At 42.2% G+C, this 23131-nt stretch overlaps 1 protein-coding gene across 2 annotated transcripts; it reads left to right on the top strand.

Annotated features, from left to right (window-relative positions):
• Positions 1-526: 526 nt before the first annotated feature.
• Positions 527-17907, top strand: NARS1 (asparaginyl-tRNA synthetase 1). 2 transcript variants are annotated; one of them, XM_025997667.2, is made up of 15 exons: positions 527-781; positions 2404-2486; positions 4279-4344; positions 4445-4537; positions 4625-4714; positions 6014-6092; positions 6945-7015; positions 9488-9574; positions 10728-10949; positions 11060-11259; positions 11674-11809; positions 12961-13074; positions 15161-15292; positions 15608-15739; positions 16832-17907. In XM_025997667.2, the coding sequence occupies exons 1-15, from the start codon at positions 739-741 to the stop codon at positions 16961-16963; spliced, it is 1680 nt and encodes a 559-aa protein (XP_025853452.2). In that variant the 5' UTR covers positions 527-738; the 3' UTR covers positions 16964-17907. The 2 variants fall into 2 exon arrangements, with proteins under 2 accessions (XP_025853452.2, XP_025853453.2); XM_025997668.2 differs by having other exon boundaries at positions 535-781; positions 2407-2486.
• Positions 17908-23131: the final 5224 nt, after the last annotated feature.

The following is a 23131-nucleotide window of genomic DNA, read 5'->3' as shown; positions in this document are numbered from 1 at the left end:
CCAAATGCTAAATACAGAAGCACTGCACGCTCATCCATTTAAGTTACGAAGTTAAATCACCTTCATGGTTCAGAACAGGCAATGCAGGTGAGATAGGCCTATCCTCCTGCCCCGAACCCCCACCCCCACCCCTTGTGGTTGTTGCTTAATACATTTAATGAGGACATTAATTCCAACAGCGTTCCAACACTTGGGGATGTGGAATGAACTTTTTAAAAAAGATTTTATTTATTTATTTATGGGAGACACAGAGAGAGGCAGAGACACAGGCAGAGGGAGCAGCAGGCTCCCTGCAGGGAGCCCCCACTCGGGACTCGATCGCAGGACCCCGGCATCACGCCCTGAGCTCCAAGCAGATCACTGAGCCACCCAGGCGTCCCTGGAAGGAAATTTTTCATCTGGTTTCCAAAAAGGCGCCAGGGCACCGACAGCCGGGGCGGAACCGACGCTTTCAGCAGGGAGCACGGAGCAGCGCGCAGCCCCTCCCGGCGTAGGCGGACGGGCAGCTCGGGAGGCGCGGGGGGGCGGGGCGCCGGACCCGGAGGTTGCCTCTGCCCGGCGCAAAGATGGCGGCAGTGGCGACGCCTGCCCGCCTGTCGCGTCCTCTTGTGACCAATGGCGCGGCGGCGCTCTGGTGACTCACTGGGGCGACCGATGCATGACGTTCTGATGCAACGTCCTAGTCGAGGAAGCCGCCGGTGCACGTTGCGGTGACAAGGCGGCGGAGTGTCGCGGACGATGTCCTTGGAGGCGACCGGGCCTACCGCGGGGATGGTACTCGGTGAGCGAGGCTCGGGGACCCCGGGCTGTGGGGGCGCGACGCGGGGCGGGAGCCGAGCTGCGGCCGGCCGCCTGGCCACCCGGGGGGCGTCCCCCGCTGGTTATGGGGAAACATTGGCGGGGGGAGGGGAGGGGAGGAGGGCCCCTCGCTGTGCGCCGCGGGGTCCCCGTCCCCGGCCTGGGCTGCCGGCCGCGCCCGCCGCGACGTGACGTCAGAGTGTCCCCCAGACACGTCACCTCTTCCGAGCGGTCGTCCGCGGAGGACCCGCTCCCACACATGCTCGTGTCCACGGAGGCTTCCGGGGAGGCCGCCTGCTGCGGCGGGAAGGGGAGAAGGGGCCCCAGATTGATGTCACTGTTCACACTAGGCGCGAGGCCTTCTGCGGTTTGCCAGGCCCAGAGCTTCGTTTCCCTTATTTTTTTTAATTTTTATTTTTTAAAGATTTTATTTATTTATTCATGAGATGCACACAGAGAGAGGCAGAGACACAGGCAGAGGGAGAAGCAGGCTCCATGCAGGGAGCCCGACGTGGGACTCCATCCTGGGTCTCCAGGGTCACGCCCTGGGCCCAAGGCAGGTGCTCAACCGCTGAGCCACCCGGGCTGCCCTTCCTTCTGATCTTTAAAGGAAATGAAGGGAACCCCTTCACCTACCTTCAGTGGTTGGTGAATGTTTGCAGAATGTTTGCAGGTGGCTCAGCGGTTGAGCGCCTGCCGTCGGCCCGGGGCGTGACCCCGGGTCCTGGGATCGAGTCCCGCGTCAGGCTCCTGCGTGGAGCCTGCTTCTCCCTCTGCCTGTGTCTCTGCCTCTCTCTCTCTCTCTCTCTCTCTCTCTCTGTCTCTCATGAATAAATAAATAAGATCTTTTTAAAAAAAAAAAAAGTAGAGAAAAAAGTAGAGATCAGAAAGAACTGATGTTTATTTGGCATCAGTGCACTCTCACTGGGATATCTAGTTTGTGTTATTTTATCTCGGCCTCAGTACCACCCTTCAAGACGGGTATAGTTTTTTCCCTCCCCCACTCATTTTGTGCAGTAACATAGATAGGTTAAGTGAATTCCCTAGGGTCAACCTGGCTTTTAAGGTACAACGACATCCAAGATTGCAGTCTGGTCTGGCCAACTTCAGAGCCTTTATCAAGCAGATATACAAGCAGTATCACAAATTAAAATCATCAAGGTTATCTTGAAAAGCTGAGTTTGTAACTACAGTATTTTTATGTGATACATGTCGCTCAATAGATGTCACTAAAATAGAGGTGTGGGAAAGTAATTATGATATGATTTCTTTTGTACTGTGGTCATTTTTACTAATCAGATGTGTGTTCTATTCACAAAGATAAAGAGTTGGGGATCCCTGGGTGGCTCAGTGGTTTAGCACCTGCCTTTGGCCCAGGGCACGATCCTGGAGACCCAGGATCGAGTCCCACGTCGGGCTCCCTGCGTGGAGCCTGCTTCTCCCTCTGCCTGTGTCTCTGCCTCTCTCCCTCTGTGTCTCTCATGAATAAATAAATAAAATCTTAAAAAGAAAAATAAAAGATAAAGAGTGAATGAAGTAGTTGCAGTGTGAAGTGACTAATAATTACTGTCCAAATGAGTAACTTATTTTCCTTTTGTAAAACAGCAGAGCTGTATGTCTCGGATCGAGAGGGAAATGATGCTACAGGTGATGGAACCAAGGAAAAGCCGTTTAAAACAGGCCTAAAGGTAGTGTCTCTTCTCATTAGGGAAATGACTACATGTATTAGTGACTCGTGTCTATTATTATTTGGCTTGTCAGTAACTTTACTTCAAGGACTAGATTTTGAAGAGTATTTTCAGGAAAGCAAAAATGAGGAACGAATACAGCTATGTAGCTTTAAGAGTATTGGATGAACAAGTCTAAACTTAAATTCGAGCACTTTTAAAAGGTGTCATATTTCCTTTCTTACTATGCTGAGAGACGATAGGCTAAACTCACTTGAGAATTTTAGATCCTGAGAAACAATAGTATATTAGTAAATTAGCATTCTGTGTTTAAGCTCCGGGCTCACAAGTTACAAGTGTCTGCTCTGAGAAATGGGTCCATTCTTACTGCACTAATCCAAATTAGGTCATTGAGTCTCAAGGCTCAGGATCACATCTGGATTCCAGTGCTAAATTCACTAAGAGGCCCCTTAGGAGTCTGTTTAGAAGAAATCTGGTCATGAACTTAGTGGGACTAGGGGAAGCTGGATCTTCCCTTTTAATTTTTAGAAGGAAATCTTCCTCTCCCTCTCATTTCCAGTTGAGAACTGACAGCAGTGGTAGGTGAATGTTTGCAGAATGTCACTATTAGTAAAGGTGTGCCATTCTGACTTAGGGAATTACAGTTTGGCTTGAAACTTTAAATTTCAGTGATAAAAAAGGAGAGATCAATAGAGTGTGTCAGGAGCAAATTCCTGATGATTTATAAACATCGGTCCAAAGCCTAATTATTAAAAAGAAGGACTCTCTTAGATGTGTTTAAAAGATCCAGGTTCCCTCCTCTGCAGTGATCATTGAATTGGCATTAGTGTTAAAACAAGTGAAAAGTATTTTCCAGGTCCAGAAACTAGACCTTTAGTTTCCGTAAGCTTCAGATCCTACAACTGTTAGGGTTCTTGGCTGACTTAATCGAGTAATGCAAACTGTATGGTATATGTGGCATAGCAGTACCTGCCATGTTCTCTGATTTATGAAGAGAGGTATTCTAGATACAGGAATTTTTCAAATTAAATGATGCTTCATAAATAAAAATTTAAAAAAAAATAAATGATGCTTAGCCTTTTATGTTCTTAACCATTATTTTTGTTTCTGAAAGAGTTTCAGAAACAACTTCCCTGATTTCATAGTGAAGATTAACCATTTAGATGAGATCTGTAATTGGCTTCTACTGTTCCCACAGTAACTTAACATCTATTGCTTCTAGTGCTTGTCTTGGGAAACTGTATACAGTTGGCCCTTGAACAACACAGGATTAGAGGCGCTGACCCCTGCAGAGTAAAAAATCTGTGTATGGCTTCTGACTTCCTAATAACATACCAGTAGCATAAGCAGTCAACACATATTCTGAATGTTGTATGTATTCTATGCTTTATTTTTACAAGAAAGTTAATTAGAAAACAGTGAATGTTAAAAATTATAAGAAAGAGAAAATACCTTTATAGCACTGTAATATATCCATGGGGGAAAAAAAATCTGTGTATAAGTGGATCTACGCAGTTTAAACCCGTGTTCAGGGATCAACTGTATTGTGTAGCTGCACTTGCTAGAATTGTTTGTGAAAAGACCTGAGGGCTTTTACTTTAAGCAAAATATTCTTAGTATGTCCAACCAGTCATTTTTCCAACATCCACTTTTGGCTGTTGGGGTCAGTATGTTTTTCTTCTTGCCTCTTGATTATGTTCTAGGTGGTTAAAGTTCCCTCATAATTGGGATGTTCTTTTGATTTCAAATACTGTACAATGTTAAATTTTCTCTTTCTCCCTTCCTACCCAAGGCTTTGATGACAGTGGGAAAAGAACCATTTCCCACCATTTACATAGATTCCCAGAAAGAAAATGAGGTAGGATGAGTAAAAAACTCTATAGAATTATATTTTGTAAATAAATTTTCATCAGAACATAGTTTCTTGAAAAAAATTAAACACCTGTTTTTTTCTCTAGAGGTGGGATGTTATTTCTAAATCACAGATGAAGAACATTAAAAAAATGTGGCATAGGGAACAAATGAAGAGTGAATCCCGGGAAAAGAAAGAGGTGAGCAATGACTTTGCCATTGTGGAATGTTTTTTAAGATAGAATACTAGAAACCACGTTAACACATTGCTTTATTGTTAAAATTAGGCAGAAGATAATTTGCGAAGAGAAAAGAACCTGGAAGAAGCAAAGAAGATTACCATTAAAAATGATCCAAGTCTCCCAGAGCCAAAATGTGTGAGTGTGATACTACATACTGCCCCAGATATCGCAGATGTGCCCCGTTGGACTGTCAGTTCTGTATTTGAGGGCCGTGCTGTGTGGCTTGCTCCTTTGCACTGTTCTCCCTGCCTTTTCTTTTAGAAGGGATAGAGACAAATAACATTTTAGAGTTATGAGGCTGGTTCTTTTAAGATTTTATTTATTTATTCATGAGAGACCAGAGAGAGTGGCAGAGAAATAGGCAGAGGGAGCAGCAGGCTCCATGCAGGGAGCCTGATGTGGGACTCGATCCCAGGACTCCAGGACTAGGCCCTGGGCTGACGGCAGGCGCTCAACTGCTGAGCCACCCAGGCGTCCCATGAGGCTAGTTCCGTCAGGGGTTTATTTTATTAAAAAGTTTAATAATGAGGTGTTGAGTGATTCCTGTCCTGCTTAAAAGTTAAGTGTCCTCCCTCTTTACCTGTCCATTTGCTTACCGTAAAATGAAGAGGTCAAAATCCATGATTTTTTAAAAATAGATAAAGTATTTTGTGGCTCTGTGAATTGGATTCCACTGTATTTTTTCTAGAACAGATGCTGGGCTGCGAGTGGACGTGCTTAGTTGTTTTGTTTTGTTTTGTTTTGTTTTGTTTTGTTTTGTTTAAGATTTTATTTATTTGAGAGAGAAAAAGAGCACGAGCTGGGGAGGAGGGGCAGAAGGAGAGGGAGAAACAGACTCCTCGCTGAGCAGGGAGCCCACTGCAGGTCTCGATCCCAGGACCCTAGGATCATGTTCTGAGCCAAAGGCAGACACCTAACCTACTGAGCCACCCAGATGCCCCATGCTTAGATTTCAAATAGTTCTTACTACTGATATATTGTCATCTTTTTCCTGTGTCCTTAGTGATGAAGTTGTCTTGGCTGCCTTCACCCTCCCCATCCTGTACTCCTCTCCCATGTCCTTACTCCTCCAATCCAATAGCTAGCCTTGGTTAGCTTCTACCATATGGTGTTGGGAGGGACTGTGAGGGCCGAAGGGCTCTGAGCAGAATCGTGTTTTTGCTATTATGAATTTGTTTATTCATTGATTTTTATATAGCAGTATCTGAAATTCCAGATGGTTCTCGGTATCAGTTTTGCACTAAGAGAAAGAAGACTTGTTTGGTTTTTTTAACCCCTCCAATATGGTAAACCTTTGTAGAAGACTGCAGTTTTGCATCATTTGTAAATTTTTAACACTTAACTGCCATCCATCTAGTATTAGTGGAGAAGTTGGTATGTGATAAATTACGTGATTGGTCACATGTTTTCATTTCAATGATTTCAATTTCACAGGTGAAGATTCATGCACTAGAAGAATACAGAGGCCAAAGAGTAAAGGTGTTTGGCTGGGTCCACAGGCTGCGTAGGCAAGGTAAATGGTATAGCTTTTCTTTTCTCTCTCTAATTTTAAACATTCCTGGGCTAGATGAAGGACATAAAAACATTTACTTGGCTGGGGAATATTTTGGTTTGGGATGCTAGTTTTTAAAAGAAGATAGTGGATTATATCCGAAATTTGTTCTTACATGACTATTACAGGTTTAAAAATTATTTAAATGTTTAACTGTAAGCAACCACAGAAATCAGGAGTATCCAGTAAATATTTGTCTAGTTGAATTTAATTATTTAATGAAAAGCAGGGGATGTATTACAGGAAGTTCAGAGTCAAATCTGATTTATTTATGGCAGTGGTGTTGGCTTTTATAATTAGTGTGTTTGTATTCTGCTTCTCTCAGTCCTTACTTTTTGCTTTCTCTTGCTATTTTTATTACCTGTATTTTATTTTTTATTTTTTTATTTTTTTATTTTTTATTACCTGTATTTTATTGTAAGTAGTTATCACATCCTTCATAAAAAGAGATGGGGCATAAATAAAAAGTGATTCCCTGCAGCAATATTTATGCATCTCCCACTGAGTTCACAGTACTATGCTAGGCATTGCAGAGGATTCAGTGGTGGATGAGATGTAATCCCTCATCTCATGTTAATAATGGTTTTGCTTCCCCATTATCATATGGACCATGAAGCTCACACAGGATTTGGAAGTATCTACAGATACTGAGTAGTAATGTTTCTGATGGTCACTCGAGAGGAAGGGGTCACTCAGGGAGGTTTGAACTCTTAACATCTAACTGTGGAGTTACCTGTTATAAGATTAAATTATGAGAAAGTACTGTAAGTGCCTTGAGAACAGTCAGGCTAAATTTTTCTTTCTCATTTTTAGGAAAGAATTTAATGTTTCTGGTGTTGCGGGATGGTACAGGCTATCTTCAGTGTGTCTTGTCAGATGATTTGGTAAATATTTTTTCTTACCTGTAGCTGAAAGTTCCTTTCCCCCTCCTCCCCCCAGTAAGTTCCTTTATTGTTAGTTTTGGGAACTTTAGGATCTGTATATATACTTTAAACTGTTACTATAGAAAATTTCCAACACATAAAAAATAGAACGGTGCAAGTTGACCCTTGAGCAACATGGGCTTGAGCTACATGGGTCTGCTTGCGTGGGGATTGTTTTTACAGTACTGTAAGTGAATTTGGTCTTTGTTGTGGCTTTCTTAATAACATTTGCTTTTCTCTAGCTTACTTTAAGAATATAGTATAATACACATAATGTATGAAATATATGTTAACTAGGCTATTAAGTTGTGGGAGACTCAAGTTATGCATGGATTTTAGATGGTCATCCCTAATCCCCAAATTATTCAATATAAAGAAACCTTGTGTGCTCATCACCCAGCTTCGGTGAGGTCTTAGTCAGTTTTAACTGCTATAATAAAGTACCATAGACTGGGTGGCTTGTAAACAACAGTACGTTTATCTTTCATGGTTCTCCAGGCCAGAAGTCGAGCACAGGGTGTCCGCATGGTCATGTTCTGGTGAGGGTCCTCTTCCAGGCTGCACACTGCCAGCTTCCTAGAGCATATTCCCGTGGCAGAGGGCAGAGAGGGGGAGCAACCCCTTGTACCTCTTATTAAAGGCACTAATCCCACCACCTCATCTCATCCTAATCACCTCTCCAGGGGCCCACTTCCTCATATGGGCACAGTGGGGCATAGGATTTCAACAGAAGGATTTTGAAGGGATAAAAACATCAAGTCCCTAACAAGTAACAGCTGATGTACTGGCCAATCCTGTTTTACTGCTCACCGCTTTGACCCTCTAGACATCATATCATCTTGTATAAATATACTTACATATGCATCTCCAAGAAAAAATAGCTTTAATATAACCATGCTAATGTGAATCACACCCTCCGCAGATGAAGACAGCTCCTCCAAGTATCCAGTCAGATTCTCCCACTTTATTCATCATGTCTTTTTACAGTTGTTTGGTTTGAATGAGAACCCAAACCAGATCTGCATTATGGCATTGAGCTGATAAGTCTTTTTTCCACTTCCTCCCGCCCACCCCCCGATAGCAATTTGTTTGAAAAAACCTAGTTGGTTGTCCATTGGGACTCCTCCATTCCAGGTTGCCAAATAAAGAATAGCTACTTCCTGGGGATCCCGGGGTGGCTCAGCGGTTTGGCCCCTGCCTTCAGCCCGGGGCATGATCCTGAGGACCCAGGATCAAGTCCCGCATCGGGCTCCCTGCATGGAGCCTGCTTCTCCCTCTGCCTGTGTCTCTGCCCCTCTCTCTCTCTCTCTCTCTCTCTCTCATGAATGGATGAATAAAATCTTTAAAAAAAAAAAAAAAAGAATAGCTACTTCCGTGGTTGCATGCTGAGGGGTCATCTAACATGTTCCTCTATCCTCTGTATTTCTTATAAGCTTATCAAATTCAGGTTTGGGGTTTTTTTGTTTGTTTGTTTTTTAATTTAGTTTGGTTTGGTTTGATTTTTTTGGCACAACTACTTCCTGGGCAAAGCTATGTACTTCTCATTGCCTCACATCAAGGCCACATAATGTTCTCTTGTCTTTTTCTTACGATTTTTTGATAGTCGGTTAAAGTGCCGGTAAGTGGTCCCTCCATTATAAAGTTACTCATGACTTTAATCCTAAAGATTTTAGCAAGTGTTGAGGATCATAGTCTAGGTGGATGGTTTATTATTTTAACTGTCTGAATTTTTTTTTAACTGTCTGAATTTTATTTTATTTTATTTTTTAAATATTTTATTTATTTATTCATGAGAGACATAGAGAGAGAGAAGCAGAGACACAGGCAGAGGGAGAAGCAGGCTCCATGCAGGGAGCCCGACGTGGGACTCTATCCCAGGCCTCCAGGATCAGGCCCCTGGGCTGAAGGTGGCACTAAACCGCTGAGCCACTCGGGCTACCCTAACCGTCTGAATTTTATTTTATTTTATTTTTTTTTAAGATTTTTATTCATTTATTCACGAGAGACACAGAGAGACAGACAGAGAGAAGTAGGCTCCGTGCAGGGAGCCCGACGTGGGACTTGATCCCAGGTCTCCAGGATCAGGCCCTGGGTTGAAGGCGGTGCTAAACCGCTGAGCCACCCGGGCTGCCCAACTGTCTAAATTTTAAAATAAAATGAGCTGCTCGGATATTTTAAAGAGATGTGGGCTACTGTAATTTTTACATATGTATTTACGTAAAATATCTGTTTACATACATATTTTTCTGTTGATGAATCCTTCTTCCACAAAAGTAGCTATTCTTTATTAATACTAAAAAATTGATGGCTATCTTGTTTTACTAGTTTTATACCAGGGAACTTACATGTAAGTAATCCACTTAGCTTTCTGTACAGCAGAACATACATTTTTAATGTAAATGTAAGTAAATCTGAACTTTAATCTTTTTATAGTGTCAGTGTTACAATGGAGTCGTCTTGGCCACTGAGAGCAGTGTTGCAGTGTATGGGACTCTAAATCTGACCCCAAAGGGCAAGCAGGTAAGTAGGTTGAATTTCTTACTGGGTAAATGTTTCTTTGTTCTCCAGTGTTTTTATTTAAACTTCTGGTATTTGGCAAATTAATACACAGATGTGATATAATTGCTAAATTTAGTATGCCTTTTCCAGTGGAAAAAATGTATACTGTACAACTCATATGATACGACAAATTCAGAGATTTCCAACCTTATGGAATTCCTCAAGTAATCTTCATGGGCCATAGTATAGCCGCTTTGCTGTGAATGCATGAATCATTTGTCAGCCAGTAAATTGAAGTAAAACAATCCAAAAAATTTCAGGAGAGAAGTGTAATCTAAATCTGAAATTTTCTGAATAGAATTTGAAAGTCTTTTTTAGAAAAAGGTAAATATAATTCTGATATTCAGAGAGCTGTTTCTTTTCTAGCCAACAGTTACTTGTTGGTAATTACTGTTCAAATAATTACTGTGGTTATATTTGTTGGCTGGGAAAGAAAAACAAATGTGACATATTAACCACCAGAGGGAGCCCTTAGAGTCTTCCTAATAGACTAGAAATACCAACATTGGAGGGTCTCCCAGAATTCATGGAAAGGAACCTACATTAAGTATGAATATCTGATTCAAGTTCACGGAAGTAATGTGATTTGTAAAATTTAGTTGTCACGATGTGTTACTTGCTATCCAGGGTTTGGCACCAAGATAATTGTATATTCTGTGCTGTGTAGCCTCTAAAATGAATTGCTTTAATGGAATTACTGGGAGAATTTGAATTTCTCTCATATATCTGTTCCAAAGAGAAACAACTTTCAGTAAAACCTTGCATTTAAGGATTTTCAGTGTCAATAAAATGTCATTTTAAATTATCAGGCAAAGACTAGGAAGATACATGGAATGATAACTGCGGTTAGTAGTTACTCCAAATTGTGAGATTATCATTTATTTTCTAGTCTGTGCTTTTCTTTGGTTTAAAAATTTGTATGCATTTACTCTGAAAGGAAGATTAAATACCAAATCGGGTTTTTGGGGCTTAGTGTTTCAAAGGGTAGGCTAATAATGGTGAAGTCTAAAAATAACTTCCCAACAAGTTTGACATAAATTAGAATCTCCAGTAATGTTAGTTTTTTTGTCTCCTCCTTTCTCCCCGCTGCCTTCTCCCCCCTTGTAAAATGTAGGCCCCCGGGGGCCATGAGCTGAGCTGTGACTTCTGGGAACTGATTGGGCTCGCCCCTGCTGGAGGAGCTGATAACTTGATTAACGAGGAGTCCGACGTGGATGTCCAGCTCAACAACCGACACATGATGATCCGGGGAGAAAACATGTCCAAGATCCTGAAAGCACGTTCTGTGGTCACCCGGTGCTTTAGAGATCACTTCTTTGATAGGGGGTACTATGAAGTAAGTGTGTGTCCGTCATCATTTGCAAACAGTTGATACCTTCTGGCATTTTTAAACTGGAATAGTGGCTCTCACAATTGGCCTTTGTTTACTCCTCTGCATTTGAACAGGTTACTCCTCCAACGTTAGTGCAAACACAAGTAGAAGGAGGTGCTACACTCTTCAAGCTTGACTATTTTGGGGAAGAGGCATTTTTGACTCAGTCCTCGCAGCTGTACCTGGAGACCTGCATTCCAGCTCTGGGAGATGTGTTTTGTATCGCACAGTCATACAGGGCAGAACAATCTAGAACACGAAGGCACCTGGCTGAGTATGGAATTGTCTTCTTATTTTTATTAAAAAAAATATTTTTTAAGAAAATATGCTTAGAGAAGCAATCTTTATGTAGACAGATGATGACTACATTAAAAAAAAAAACTTGGTATACTAAGAAGGCATGTAGAGGGCAGTTGAACAAATTAATGGAGGCCATGTATGAAGTCTTGCCTCCTAGGGAGCAATGGTCTCTTTTTTCACTTGCCTTGATCCTTCATGTGTTAAGGAATAAACAAGAAATCACTATTCAAGAGGGAAAGGTAGGGGCTGTAAAACTAATTTGCTGACTTGGGAGTTGGTTGGCGGCGCTGCAATTTTACATTTCTGGGCAGTTTCGCAATGTTAAAATCCTTGCTTGAGAGAAACTTGGAAAAGAAGAGTGCCTCCCAGCTAGTGTCCTGTTCTTCAGATACACTCATGTGGAAGCAGAGTGTCCTTTCCTGACCTTTGAGGAGCTTCTGAACCGATTGGAGGACTTGGTTTGTGACGTGGTGGATAGAGTCTTGAAATCACCTGCAGGAAGCATAGTACGTGACCTCAACCCGGTAGGTGTACTGTTTTATGGAAATGCAAAATCATGATTTTTTTTTTTGGAAGGAAATGATGTCTTCACCCTCAATTTTTGTAGATTTAATAGCTTGACAAGTTTTGAAATAAGGAACTAATACATATATATATGCATATATATGTATGTATGTGTGTACATACACATTTTTATTTTTTAAATAAAATTGATATATAGTAGTATGTTTCAGGTATACAGCATAATGATTTGATGATTGTATATATTATGAAATGATTATCATAATAAGTCTAGTTAACATCCATTACTAGGGACGCCTGGGTGGCTCAGCGGTTGACCATCTGCCTTTGGCTCAGGCGTGATCCTGGGGTCCTAGGATCGAGTCCCACATCGGGCTCCTTCAGGGAGCCTGCTTCTCCCTCTGCCTGTGTCTCCGCCTCTCTCTCTGTCTCTTATGAATAAATAAATAAAATCTTTAAAAAAAAAATCCGTGCTCGCTTCAGCAGCACATATACTAAAAAAAAAAAAAAAAAATCCATTACCCGACATTGTTCTTTCTTATTTTTTTTTTAAACTTTATTTTTTTAATTTTTTTTTTTTTTTTTAATTTATGATAGTCACACAGAGAGAGAGAGGCAGAGACACAGGCAGAGGGAGGAGCAGGCTCCATGCACCGGGAGCCTGATGTGGGATTCGATCCCGGGTCTCCAGGATCGCGCCCCGGGCCAAAGGCAAACCGCTGCGCCACCCAGGGATCCCTATTTGTTCTTTCTTAAATAGTCTCCTAAGATCTACTATCTTAGCAGCTTTCAAATTCTTAAATAGAGTATTGTTAGCTGTAGTCACCTTGCTGCACATTATATTCCTTACGACTGGCTTATTTTATAACTGGAAGTTTGTACCTTTTGACCACCTTCACTCATTTTTAAGAGTAAAATTTGACACCAGTCATTGCCAATAATTTTATATTTTAATTTACATAGGAAGAGGTCATTTATACTTTCCATTTTTAGGAATGTCCTGTTTGTGTTCTAGACTGAAATAACATTTTATTTTTTTTATTTATTATTATTTTTTTGAAATAACATTTTATAGTAATGACGAATAGTTTTCCTTAAAATGGAAATTTTAGGTTACAGTTTCTTTATATACATTTTTTTCTTTCTATTGTAGAACTTCAAGCCTCCCAAACGACCTTTTAAGCGGATGAACTATTCAGATGCTATTGTGTGGCTGAAAGAACACAATATAAAGAAAGAAGATGGAACCTTCTATGAATTTGGAGAGGTATGCATTGCTTGTTGTTTCCAGGGTAGCATTGCACTTATTAAGTGGGTTGCTACTTTGGTTAATGAACTGGTAATGCGGGAGGAAGCTGCTTATTGTCAAGTAAATGGTAACATCAGAACCTCCTCCTTGGGGTTGTCTGAGGATTCACTGAGTCAATAGATGTAGTCAGCCTCAGAACAGTACGTTTCTGTAGTGTTCGGTAAATATTAGCTCTGTGTTAGCCTTCACAGCTCGTCTTTTACCTCTTTCTTCTTCCACGATCAATCCATGCTCTTGACTTACTCTAGTGGCAATTCTCTAGGCTGGCAGGATGCTTCAGAAAGCTGTACATTTGAAAATTCTATGCAGAATGTTGATGTGTTCATTTTATTGGTCTGGAGAAAATATCTGGTTCTTTCAAAAAGGATGCTTCCCCCCAAAGGAGTGTATTAAAACTCCTTCACATGGAGAAGAGTCAAAGAATAAAATAGCTATTGGTTAAAATGCAAAACCTAGAGAGAAGACCTTGCTGGGGAAGGTGGTCTCGTGTCCCAGATACACTGAGCGGATATATCTGGAAGTGTGGGTTGTTAGCACTTTCAAGCCCTCTTCTCTGTGCATTTAACCATTTCTTACATAGTATTTGCAAATCCATTTTATAGGTAAAATAGGAGCAACTACTGCTAACTATAGTTTTTATTTTCTAGAAGGAATTTACAGAGAGAACAAACAGTGTATTAGGCCTATATAAATTATTCTAACCATCTCACAAATTCATTTGGTGGTGTAAAATAACACAATTTTGTATTAAAAAATGTTAAGAATTGTCATTACCTAAAATTTGGCAAAGTAGTGTGATGGAGCAGGAGGAGCACAATCTTCAGAGTAAGAAGCCCCCCCGGGCAGCTTAGCTCCCACCCGTGTCCTTACTGCTGAATAATGGAAGGCCAGTGACCCCTCCTTCTGCTTCCTTATCTCCACCTTGGAGATAACGTTGGCTTTGCAAAGTTGTGAGGACCCAAAGCTAAATAAATTCTTAGCAGGGTCCACCGTTCTGGAAGGGCTGGATGCAGGTCCACATACACTGTGTGCTGATGTCATTGCATGCACGTGTGAATACCAGAGTAGATAAGTGGTCTTCTGACTTTTTGGAATGTGTAGTAAGACTTCTTCTGCCAGTTAGATCTTACTCTAGTAGGTGAAGCAGATAAAAGCTAAGAGACCAGAACTATCCCATTCATCTCCCATTTCCTTCCTTTGCTTGAGAGAGCACAGTCCTCTGGGGACTGGGGCTTGATGACAGCTGTGCCACGTGATTGCTAAGCTCTATTTTGGTTCCTCGATTAAACAAATCAATGAGTCTTGTCAACTTCTCTCAATCAGTTTGTACTGGGACAACAGTTTTCAGTTTTCAGTTGAATGTATGTGTGGTTTATTGAAGGATGTTTTGAGAGAGAAGCAGAATAACTTGGTTCATCATCATCTAACATTTCTTAGCTAAGTATTCCAGGGGTGGTTACACTTAACAAATTGCACACTGGTTATTTGTCTTATGAATCTGTCTTACTATCATTGAAGCCATATAGATTTACTCTAACAAGAAAGAAGTACAGATAACAGGAGAGTTTAAAGATTGGTGTTATTAATAACATATTCTGTGCATAGATCAATGATGTTCTGGAGCATTCACTGATTATCTTATGCCTTATGGGACCAAGTGGACCATGCTTGCTTCAGAGCTAGATAAAACTGGCCACTGAAAAAAAAAAATAGCTACGCAGTATCTAGCCCTGGTGATAATGGCTTGAGCGGTTTTTTGGGTGGAGAGGGTTTCATTCCTCCAGCAGCACAGCCCCTGAGATCTACTGTAGAAGGAAGTAGATCTTTTTGCCCTTGGTTTAATTAATAACTGCTTGTGAGTTTTAAAAATATCTTTACTGTTTTTGGAAGAAATTGTTACTTCCACCCATATGTATGGGTTGTGGATGGGTGTGTATTCTCGGCTTTGTTACATTAATAAGATGAGGGGCTGCTAGGGGTGAGAGCTGCTTCTGTCTTGTTGCCTTCCAGTTGTAAATGTTAATGAAGTCTTGTTTAACCTCAGGACATCCCAGAAGCTCCTGAGAGACTGATGACGGACTCCATTAATGAGCCCATCTTGCTCTGTCGATTTCCTGTAGAGATCAAGTCCTTCTATATGCAACGCTGTCCCGAGGATTCCCGCCTTACAGAATCTGTCAGTTTGTGATTCAAATAGTATCAGTAATTTTGCTTTCAAAGGGGGTGGGGGCTGCCAGTGGAGTAAGATAAAGCTCACAGCAACTATTTCATTATACATCTAGAACAGCAGTATTTAAAGAAATGGCTTTTGTCTTCTGATTGGACTTATTTTAATACTCTGTTAAATAACAAGATTTGAATATTTGAATATTATATAACCAACCACAGTGATCCTTTAGCTAAGAGTTTAATTGTGATTTTCCTTGAAACTAGGGCTGTGCCATGCCTGGTAGCCTGGTAGTAACTGCATTTTATTTACTTGTTTTTAAAGGTTGACGTGTTGATGCCCAATGTTGGTGAGATTGTGGGAGGCTCAATGCGTATCTGGGATAGTGAGGAAATACTGGCAGGTTATAAAAGGGAAGGAATTGACCCCACTCCCTATTACTGGTACACAGATCAGGTAAAAACTGTTTTGTTTTTTAACACTCTTTAAAATGTTTTCATTATAACCTGTATAAATTAGAATTTTTCAAAGGAGAGAATTCAGTGCGGGACTTTGGAGTTTGAATGAGCTGTATATTCAGTTTCATGGTTATAATGTGGCATGTGACTATTGCTAGTTTTGTCTTTATCTTAATAACATGTTAACTTCATTTGAAAAGTACTTAGCTGGGAACCCCGGGTGGCACAGCGGTTTGGCGCCTGTCTTTGGCCCAGGGCGCTGTTAAGGGATGCCTGGGTGGCTCAGGGATTGAGCATCTGCCTTTGGCTCAGGTCCTGATCCTGGGGTCCTGGGATCAAGTCCCGTATCAGGCTCCCCACAGGGAGTCTGCTTTTCCCTCTGCGTGTGTCTCTGCCCCTCTCTTTGTCGCTCATGAATAAATAAGTAAAATCTTTTAAAAAAAATTATTAGATCCTACCAATATCTAGTGCTATTTTGCATTTTCCTCTGATAGAGACATAGACTTCATTCCAGGGTGACACCTATTCCCTGGTATATTTTTCATATAAAATCATTTCAACATATGTGGTTCATGAAAGCATATCAATTTTATTTTTTAAGATTTTTATTTCTTTATTTGCTAGCACGAGCAGGGGGACAGGTAGAGGGAGAAGCAGGCCCCTGGCTGAGCAGAGAGCCTGCTGAAGGGCCAGTCTCAGGACCTGACAATTACGACCTGAGCTGAAGGCAGACACTCAACCAACTGAGCCACCCAGACACCCCACATAATAGATTTTTTTAAAAAAAAGATTTATTTTTTTATTTCAGTCAGGGAGAGAGCAAGAAAGAGAGAAAGAGAATGAGTGGTTGAGGGGGGCTGGTGCAGAGCGAGAAGTCTGACATGGGGCTTCATCCCGGACCCTGGGATCATGATGTGAGCCTAAGGCAGACATTTAGCCTACTGAGGCGCCCAGGTGCCCCTGAAAACACATAGATTAAGGGTTGAGTTCTTAACCACAATAAACTAACTCATTTCACAGTAGAAAATTTTATAAATATTTTAGACAAAATTTTAAACATCTATTCTTCTTTCTCTTTTTTTTTAAACAGAGAAAATATGGCACATGTCCTCATGGAGGATATGGCTTGGGCTTGGAACGATTCTTGACCTGGATTCTGAATAGGTATCACATCCGAGAAGTATGCTTATACCCAAGATTTGTCCAGCGTTGCAAGCCATAACTGATTCCTCCAGAAGCATTAAGGAAAGAAGATAGTTTATGAAAGGAACAGACTGCCTCTTAAAAAACAAAAAACGAAAGCCAAAATGTTCCCTTTTTTATTCCACTGCTGTATGTATATCCATCTCTTTTTTTCCCACAAAAAGCAGTCAAAATCATGTGACTGTCAAATGACATCGGTGTTCTCATTTTAAGAAACACTATCCATCACAAAGCTTGGGGAAATATGTACATGCCATGTTACACTACAGTTGTAAGTCCATATCATCCTTTCATCCAATTATGGGATTTAATTTTTGCCTCATCTATAATTAAAGAGATTTTAATTATGGTTTAAGACATTCCAGTAACTTAATCTTTCCGTCCTGTTAAGTATAACTGGAATTCTTTATATGATTTTGTTGTATGAGTGAGTTAGAACAAAGATCTTGAGGAAAATTGATAATGTGTAAAAATCTGCTGATATTAGAACACTATAATTCATTGATACTGGAATCAAAGACAGTTTTGCATTGGTTATTAATCTTTTCTAATCTGTAGAGCTGCTTATAGTTCTAAAACATACAAATTGATGTGGAGGAAGCTGTAAAAAATGAGAATTTTGCGTTAAACAATTTGAAATAACAGCAAATTCTTTTTGTTGTTCCTTGCTTTAGTTTAAGTTAAAGAGGCAGAGTGATCTTCTCGCTTTCCTGATAGTGTCTAAGTAATTAAGAATAAATAAGTTCCAAAAGAATTTGCAGCTGGAATCTTAATGACAACTGTATGTGGCCGTTTGAGTCTCTCCCCACACCGTGACTCTAGATCTAATCTGTGCTACCGTATTAACTCCTAGCAGGAATGGCTTCATTTCAGATTTGGTACATTTCTCTCCCCAAATGCATGTCATGTGTTCTCAATAGGCTGTATTCCCAGCAATCAATAAATGGACACACATGAAAACTATTTGCTGGCTTTAATTTTTCTAAAGCTGAACATCTTAGTGTTACATTGGTTCATGCGTTTTGCAGTTTTTAAATCTTTTCATTTTTCATGATGTAATATGCAAAGTTAGATATTACTGAATTTAGCAGGTATTACTGAAAACACATGGTAATGGAAAGGAATAATTTTTTTAAAATTAGGTGTGGGTTCTAGTCACATCTTGTAACCTTTTGTGTGATTTTTGGACACATCAAATTATATCCTATTTTTCAATTAAGCAAAATGACCAATGGAAATGGGGCATTTATAGCATATTTGGTCTGTATCTTTAAATAAAAAATACTTGTAAGGGGACGCGTGGGTGGCTCAGTGGTTGAGCATCTGCCTTTGGCTCAGGGCATGATCCCGGGGTCCCAGGATCGAGTCCCACATCGGGCTCCCTGTGGGAAGCCTGTTTCTCCCTCTGCCTGTGTCTCTGCCTCTTTCTCTGTCTCTCACAAATAAATAAAATCTTAAAAAAAAACCCAAAAACTTGTAAGAATGTGAATGAGCTCTAATTGGATTCCTCTAGCCAGTTCATGTGATCAGAATTTAAGAGATGAGACTCAATTAGCCAAAATTTTAATTGTGTAAATGAATCAAAAGTTGTAAAGATGGAGGGAGAGCTGTGGAATTAGGTGGGGATGAGAGCACCTGGGTGGTGGTGACATGATGCCTCCTTGACTGTGTAGTTGCTGGTCACGGCCCTGTCCTGTGGCCCCACGTGTGTCCAGCCACAGATACCCCTGTTCCGAGTTCCTGCTCCTATGGAACTCCCCTCACGGCTCTTTCCTTTTTTTTTTTTTAAAGATTTTATTTATTTACTCATAGAGACAGAGAGAGAATGAGAGGCCGAGACACAGGCAGAGGGAGAAGCAGGCTCCACCCAGAGAGCCTGACGTGGGACTTGATCCAGGATCACGCCCTGGGCTGCAGGCGGCACTAAACCGCTGCACCACCAGGGCTGCCCCACAGCTCTTTCCTGATGTGGCTCTTTAAAGTTGATTCTCACGCCAAAATTCCCTTTACCTTTGCTACTCATATAGCCAATCTGCTGGACGTTTTGGAGACACATGGGAGGCTAATACTTCAGCAAATTGAATGACTTGGGTATTAACTCCCTCTTCCTAAGAGTCCTGCCACCGTGTCCAGCCACCCAGGCTTTCACCTTGTACTCAGCCCTGCCGCCTCTCCTGCTCCCCCGCCTCCCCACACCTGCTTGTCTCTAGCATTTCCTAATAATTTCTTCTTTAGTGTATAGAGCAGTTCAACTCTATCAGAAGCAACCTTCCAACACATTGGAATCACTTGGGGACCTTAAAATACTACTGTCTGGGTCTTTTCCCGGGCCAATTTGAATCTACTTTTCAGGGACGGGCTCATGATGTTTTTTTTAGAAGCTCCCCACAGGAGGCTTTTGCAGAGCTAGTTTGACCATCACTGAGTAGCTCAACCTTAAGCCTACTTCTAAACTCAACCTTAAGCCTCTCTTATTATCACTGCAGGTCCTCATTTATTTCCCATTAATCTCTGTCGTTGAAACGGGAAACTTTGGGCAAGGTGAAGCCTGTTCAATATCGACCAAGGGCTACAAAAACCCCATGTGTTTCCTTCCATTTAGCTTTCAAGGCATATTGAGAAGTTCTCGAAGTTACAACAGCTGCCACTAATGCAGGAGTGCTTTGTGTCAGGTCATGCCCTATCCTGTGTTTTAATCCTCATGATAACCTGGGATGATCTCTGTTGGCCCTGTTGACCTTGACATAATGGCTGAGAAAGGTCAAGAAGCAGGCCCAAATGGGGCTCCTGGGTAGCTCGGTTGGTTAACTATCTGGCTCTTGATTTTGACTGAGGTCACGATCTCAGAGTCTTGAGATTGAGTCTACATTGGGCTTGGTGTCTGAGAGTCTCCCTCTGCCCCGCCCCGCCGCCCCTTGCCCCCAAGAAAGGTGCCCAAAGCTGCACAGTTAGTAAGTGGTGGAATAAAGTTTTCAACTCTAAATCTTGAACTACTTTAAACTTAGAATCAGTATATTTCATTCAGCCCTTCTAGGGAAAAAAGGATGTCACGATGTGCAAATACTGAAATTGTATTTGGTCATCACTGGTGAATTAAATGATTTGGTTTCTTTCTTTAAAAAAAAAAAATTATTTATTCGTGAGAGACGCACAGAGAGACAGAAGCAGGGGTGGGGTGGGGAGCAGGCTCCCTGCGGGAAACCCCATGCAGGACTCAATCCCAGGACCTTGAGATCAGGACCTGAGCCAAAGGCAGACGCTCAACCACTGAGCCACCCAGGTGCCCTGACCCCTGTTTTGTTCTTGCTATTTTTTGGGAGTTTTCCTCAACTTTCCCCCTCAATCCTTCGCTTTTTCATCTCTTAGCAGATAAAGGGGAAAATTTTTTTTTTAATTTTTATTTTGGGCTCAGAAAGTTCCATCTTTATGATCTCTTATCCAGCTTTTCCTGCGTCTTCCCTGATTCCTTCACGTTGTCTTCTACGTGACTGGGTCTGTGTTTCTCCTGTTAGAGGTTTTCCTCAGTTGGCGGGTAGTGTTTAGTTACCTGCCACGTGTGTGGGTGGGAGATGTGCACCTGCTTTGCCCTGCACCTGATGCGTTGGGCCAAGAGCCCTGTGTGGCCTCCCAGCACCCTCGCCTCCAGCCAGCCACTGGTGCACAGGGGGCATCAGAATTGGAGGGCAAGGAGGTCCGAGGGTCTCAAAGCCAGGGCGGTTAGGTCAGGGTTGAGGGTCACAATGAGAATTGAGCCCAGATGATGCAGGGAATATACTTTTTTGTTTTTTTTGTTTTTTGTTTTTTTTTAAGATTTTTACTTATTTGAGAGAGAGCTAGTGAGAGAGAGCATGAGCTGGGAAGGGGGGTAGGGAGGAGCAGACTCCTTGCTGAGCAGAGAGCCCAACTTGGGGCTCTATTCCAGAAATCTGGGATTATGACCTGAGCAGAAGGCAGATGCTTAACCGACTGAGCCACCCAGGCGCCCCAGGGAAGGCACTTTTTAAAAAGTTGCATAAAAATGTTAACACTCATGCAGGAAAGGGCATACATCATAAGCATGCAATTCCATGAATTTCCACAAAGTGAATGCATCCTGTACCCAGCTCCTAGAATGCCTATCCCCGAACAAAAAGGCAGAGAAAGGGCCAGACCCCTGCTTGCATGAAGTGGGGCCTCAGAGGGCTGGCTCCTCTGTGATATGAGACCTAGAAAATTGGCCAAGGAAGGTCCAGGAAGCCTGCCATCTGTTCAGGGCTCTGCATAGGGCATGAAAGCTTCCTGGAAAGAGTCAACTCCCCTGGTTCTTACACACCTGTAAGGAAGGACAACCAAGCTGATAAAAGAACACCAACCCCATATATGACTGGTGGGATCCCTGGATCTGGGCAGAGGCCAACCAGAAAGGCTCTTAGGGATCCTTCTACCACCCAGGGAGCAGAGAACTCTGGAAAAAAACACTCTTTGCCCAGTATGAGCTTAAAAAAAGAAAAATACCCACAGGAGGAAATGAACGAACCCATAGGAGAAAATGAACACATTTGGTCATGCAATGTCTTAACACTGGCTCAGGAGCTGCGGTTCCTTTTCCTCACGACACAGTGAACCTCTGAAGCGTAAGCCTGGATCACTCTGCTAGAGGGAGATCACCCCATAGGACAATCTTTCATCACCTACAAAGTCCTGCATCAGTTGGCCCAAGTTTCTTGCTACTCACCCCACACACTCTGCTCAAGACCCATGGGTCTCCTTACTGTTCCTCAAAGGCCTTGTTGGGAATCGTGTCCCCTAAAAAGATATGTTGAAATCTTCACCTCTGCTCCTTGCAAATGTGGCCTTATTTGGAAATAGGGTCTCTGAGGATGTAATTAAGTTGAGGTCAATAAGGTAGGACCTTAGTCCCACATGACTGGTGTCCTTGAAAAGGGGAAAGCAGTTCCCCTTTCCCCTTTGATACACAAAGTCATGTGATGATGGATGCAGAGGTCAGTGATGCAGCTTCGAACCAAGGAACGCCCAGGATTGCTGGCTCAGATGCCACCTGTGCACAGAGGCCATGTCTGATTGCACGACCGAAACCAGCAGGTTCTGCCTCTCGCCACTCCTTTGGCTCTTTTATTTTTCCTCATGGTCCCTAGTCCTACCCGACATTATATTGCATATCTCTGCAATATTGTCGTCTTCTTTGCCTTCAAAAACGTAAGTTCCCTGGAAGTGGAGACGAGGCAAGCTCCCCATGCCTACCTGTTTCATAAATGCATGAGCTCCTTGAGAGTACAGTTTACCCTTTGCTTTCCTAGCCTTCCTGTTGCCGGATACAACGCTCTGCTTATCGTGGACTCAGGAACTGTGTGTAGATGGGCTAATAACCCCATCATCACTCGCGGGCTTCGACTCTGCGTGGTGAAGCGTGGAAGTCAAAATGCACACCTGGATTTGGTGGCCTGGATTTGGCCTGGATCTGGTGGCCTCTTTGCTGTAAAACGATTGTGGGGACAATCGATCCGATTTCTCTGAGTGATCATTATAGCTCACCATTTGTCTGCCTCACACAGCCACTGTTTCCCTTGTACTGCACAGCACTCCTCCTTGCCCTGTTGTTTCTCTGATTAGGAGACAGAATTGAGTAATCTAAATTTAGTGTGTGCAGCTCAGAGGTGCCAATCATGACAAATAATGAATTAGGTGATCCCCCTGCCCTTCCCCGAAGCATCGAGCTGAAACCAACAAGTTCATTTGCTTTAGGACCAAAGGCTGAACTCACAGTGTTGTCTGTGACAGGCGAGTGCTTTCTTCACTAATTAAGTCACCGGGCGTGGACAAACCCTCTCCGGCTGGTGGGGGTGCGGCTTATCGAGGTGGCCCAGAGACTCTGCCTTTGGCCTTCTGCTTGCTAACGGAAGTGGTCTATACCTTTGTTACAAACATGTAAGCCAGAAAATAGGCATTTATATATACACATATGCATACGCACACATGTAAATCTCATATAATTTTATACATTTCTTTAGCCCTTTAAGGACTTTTCTGGTTTTCTTAGTAAACCCACATTTAGAATTCATAACTTCCGGGGCTTCTGGGTGGCATAGTCACTTAAGCGTCCACCTCTTGGCTTTGGCTCAGGTCCTGACCTCTGGGTTGTGAGATCGAGCCCCACATCAGGCTCCATGCTCAGCTTAGAGTCTGCTTG

The sequence above is a fragment of the Vulpes vulpes genome, chromosome 5 (genome assembly GCF_048418805.1).
Source record: "Vulpes vulpes isolate BD-2025 chromosome 5, VulVul3, whole genome shotgun sequence".
Classification (NCBI taxonomy): domain Eukaryota; kingdom Metazoa; phylum Chordata; class Mammalia; order Carnivora; family Canidae; genus Vulpes; species Vulpes vulpes.
This window is presented reverse-complemented; position numbering and strand designations above follow the sequence as displayed.

Bases quoted from the DNA above. Each gene is read 5' to 3' on its own strand.
- NARS1 (XM_025997667.2), top strand. From the start codon at position 739: ATGTCCTTGGAGGCGACCGGGCCTACCGCGGGGATGGTACTCG. The intron at 10,950-11,059 runs GTAAGTGTGTGT...GCATTTGAACAG, and splicing joins TTGATAGGGGGTACTATGAA to GTTACTCCTCCAACGTTAGT. The intron at 15,740-16,831 runs GTAAAAACTGTT...TTTTTTAAACAG, and splicing joins ATTACTGGTACACAGATCAG to AGAAAATATGGCACATGTCC.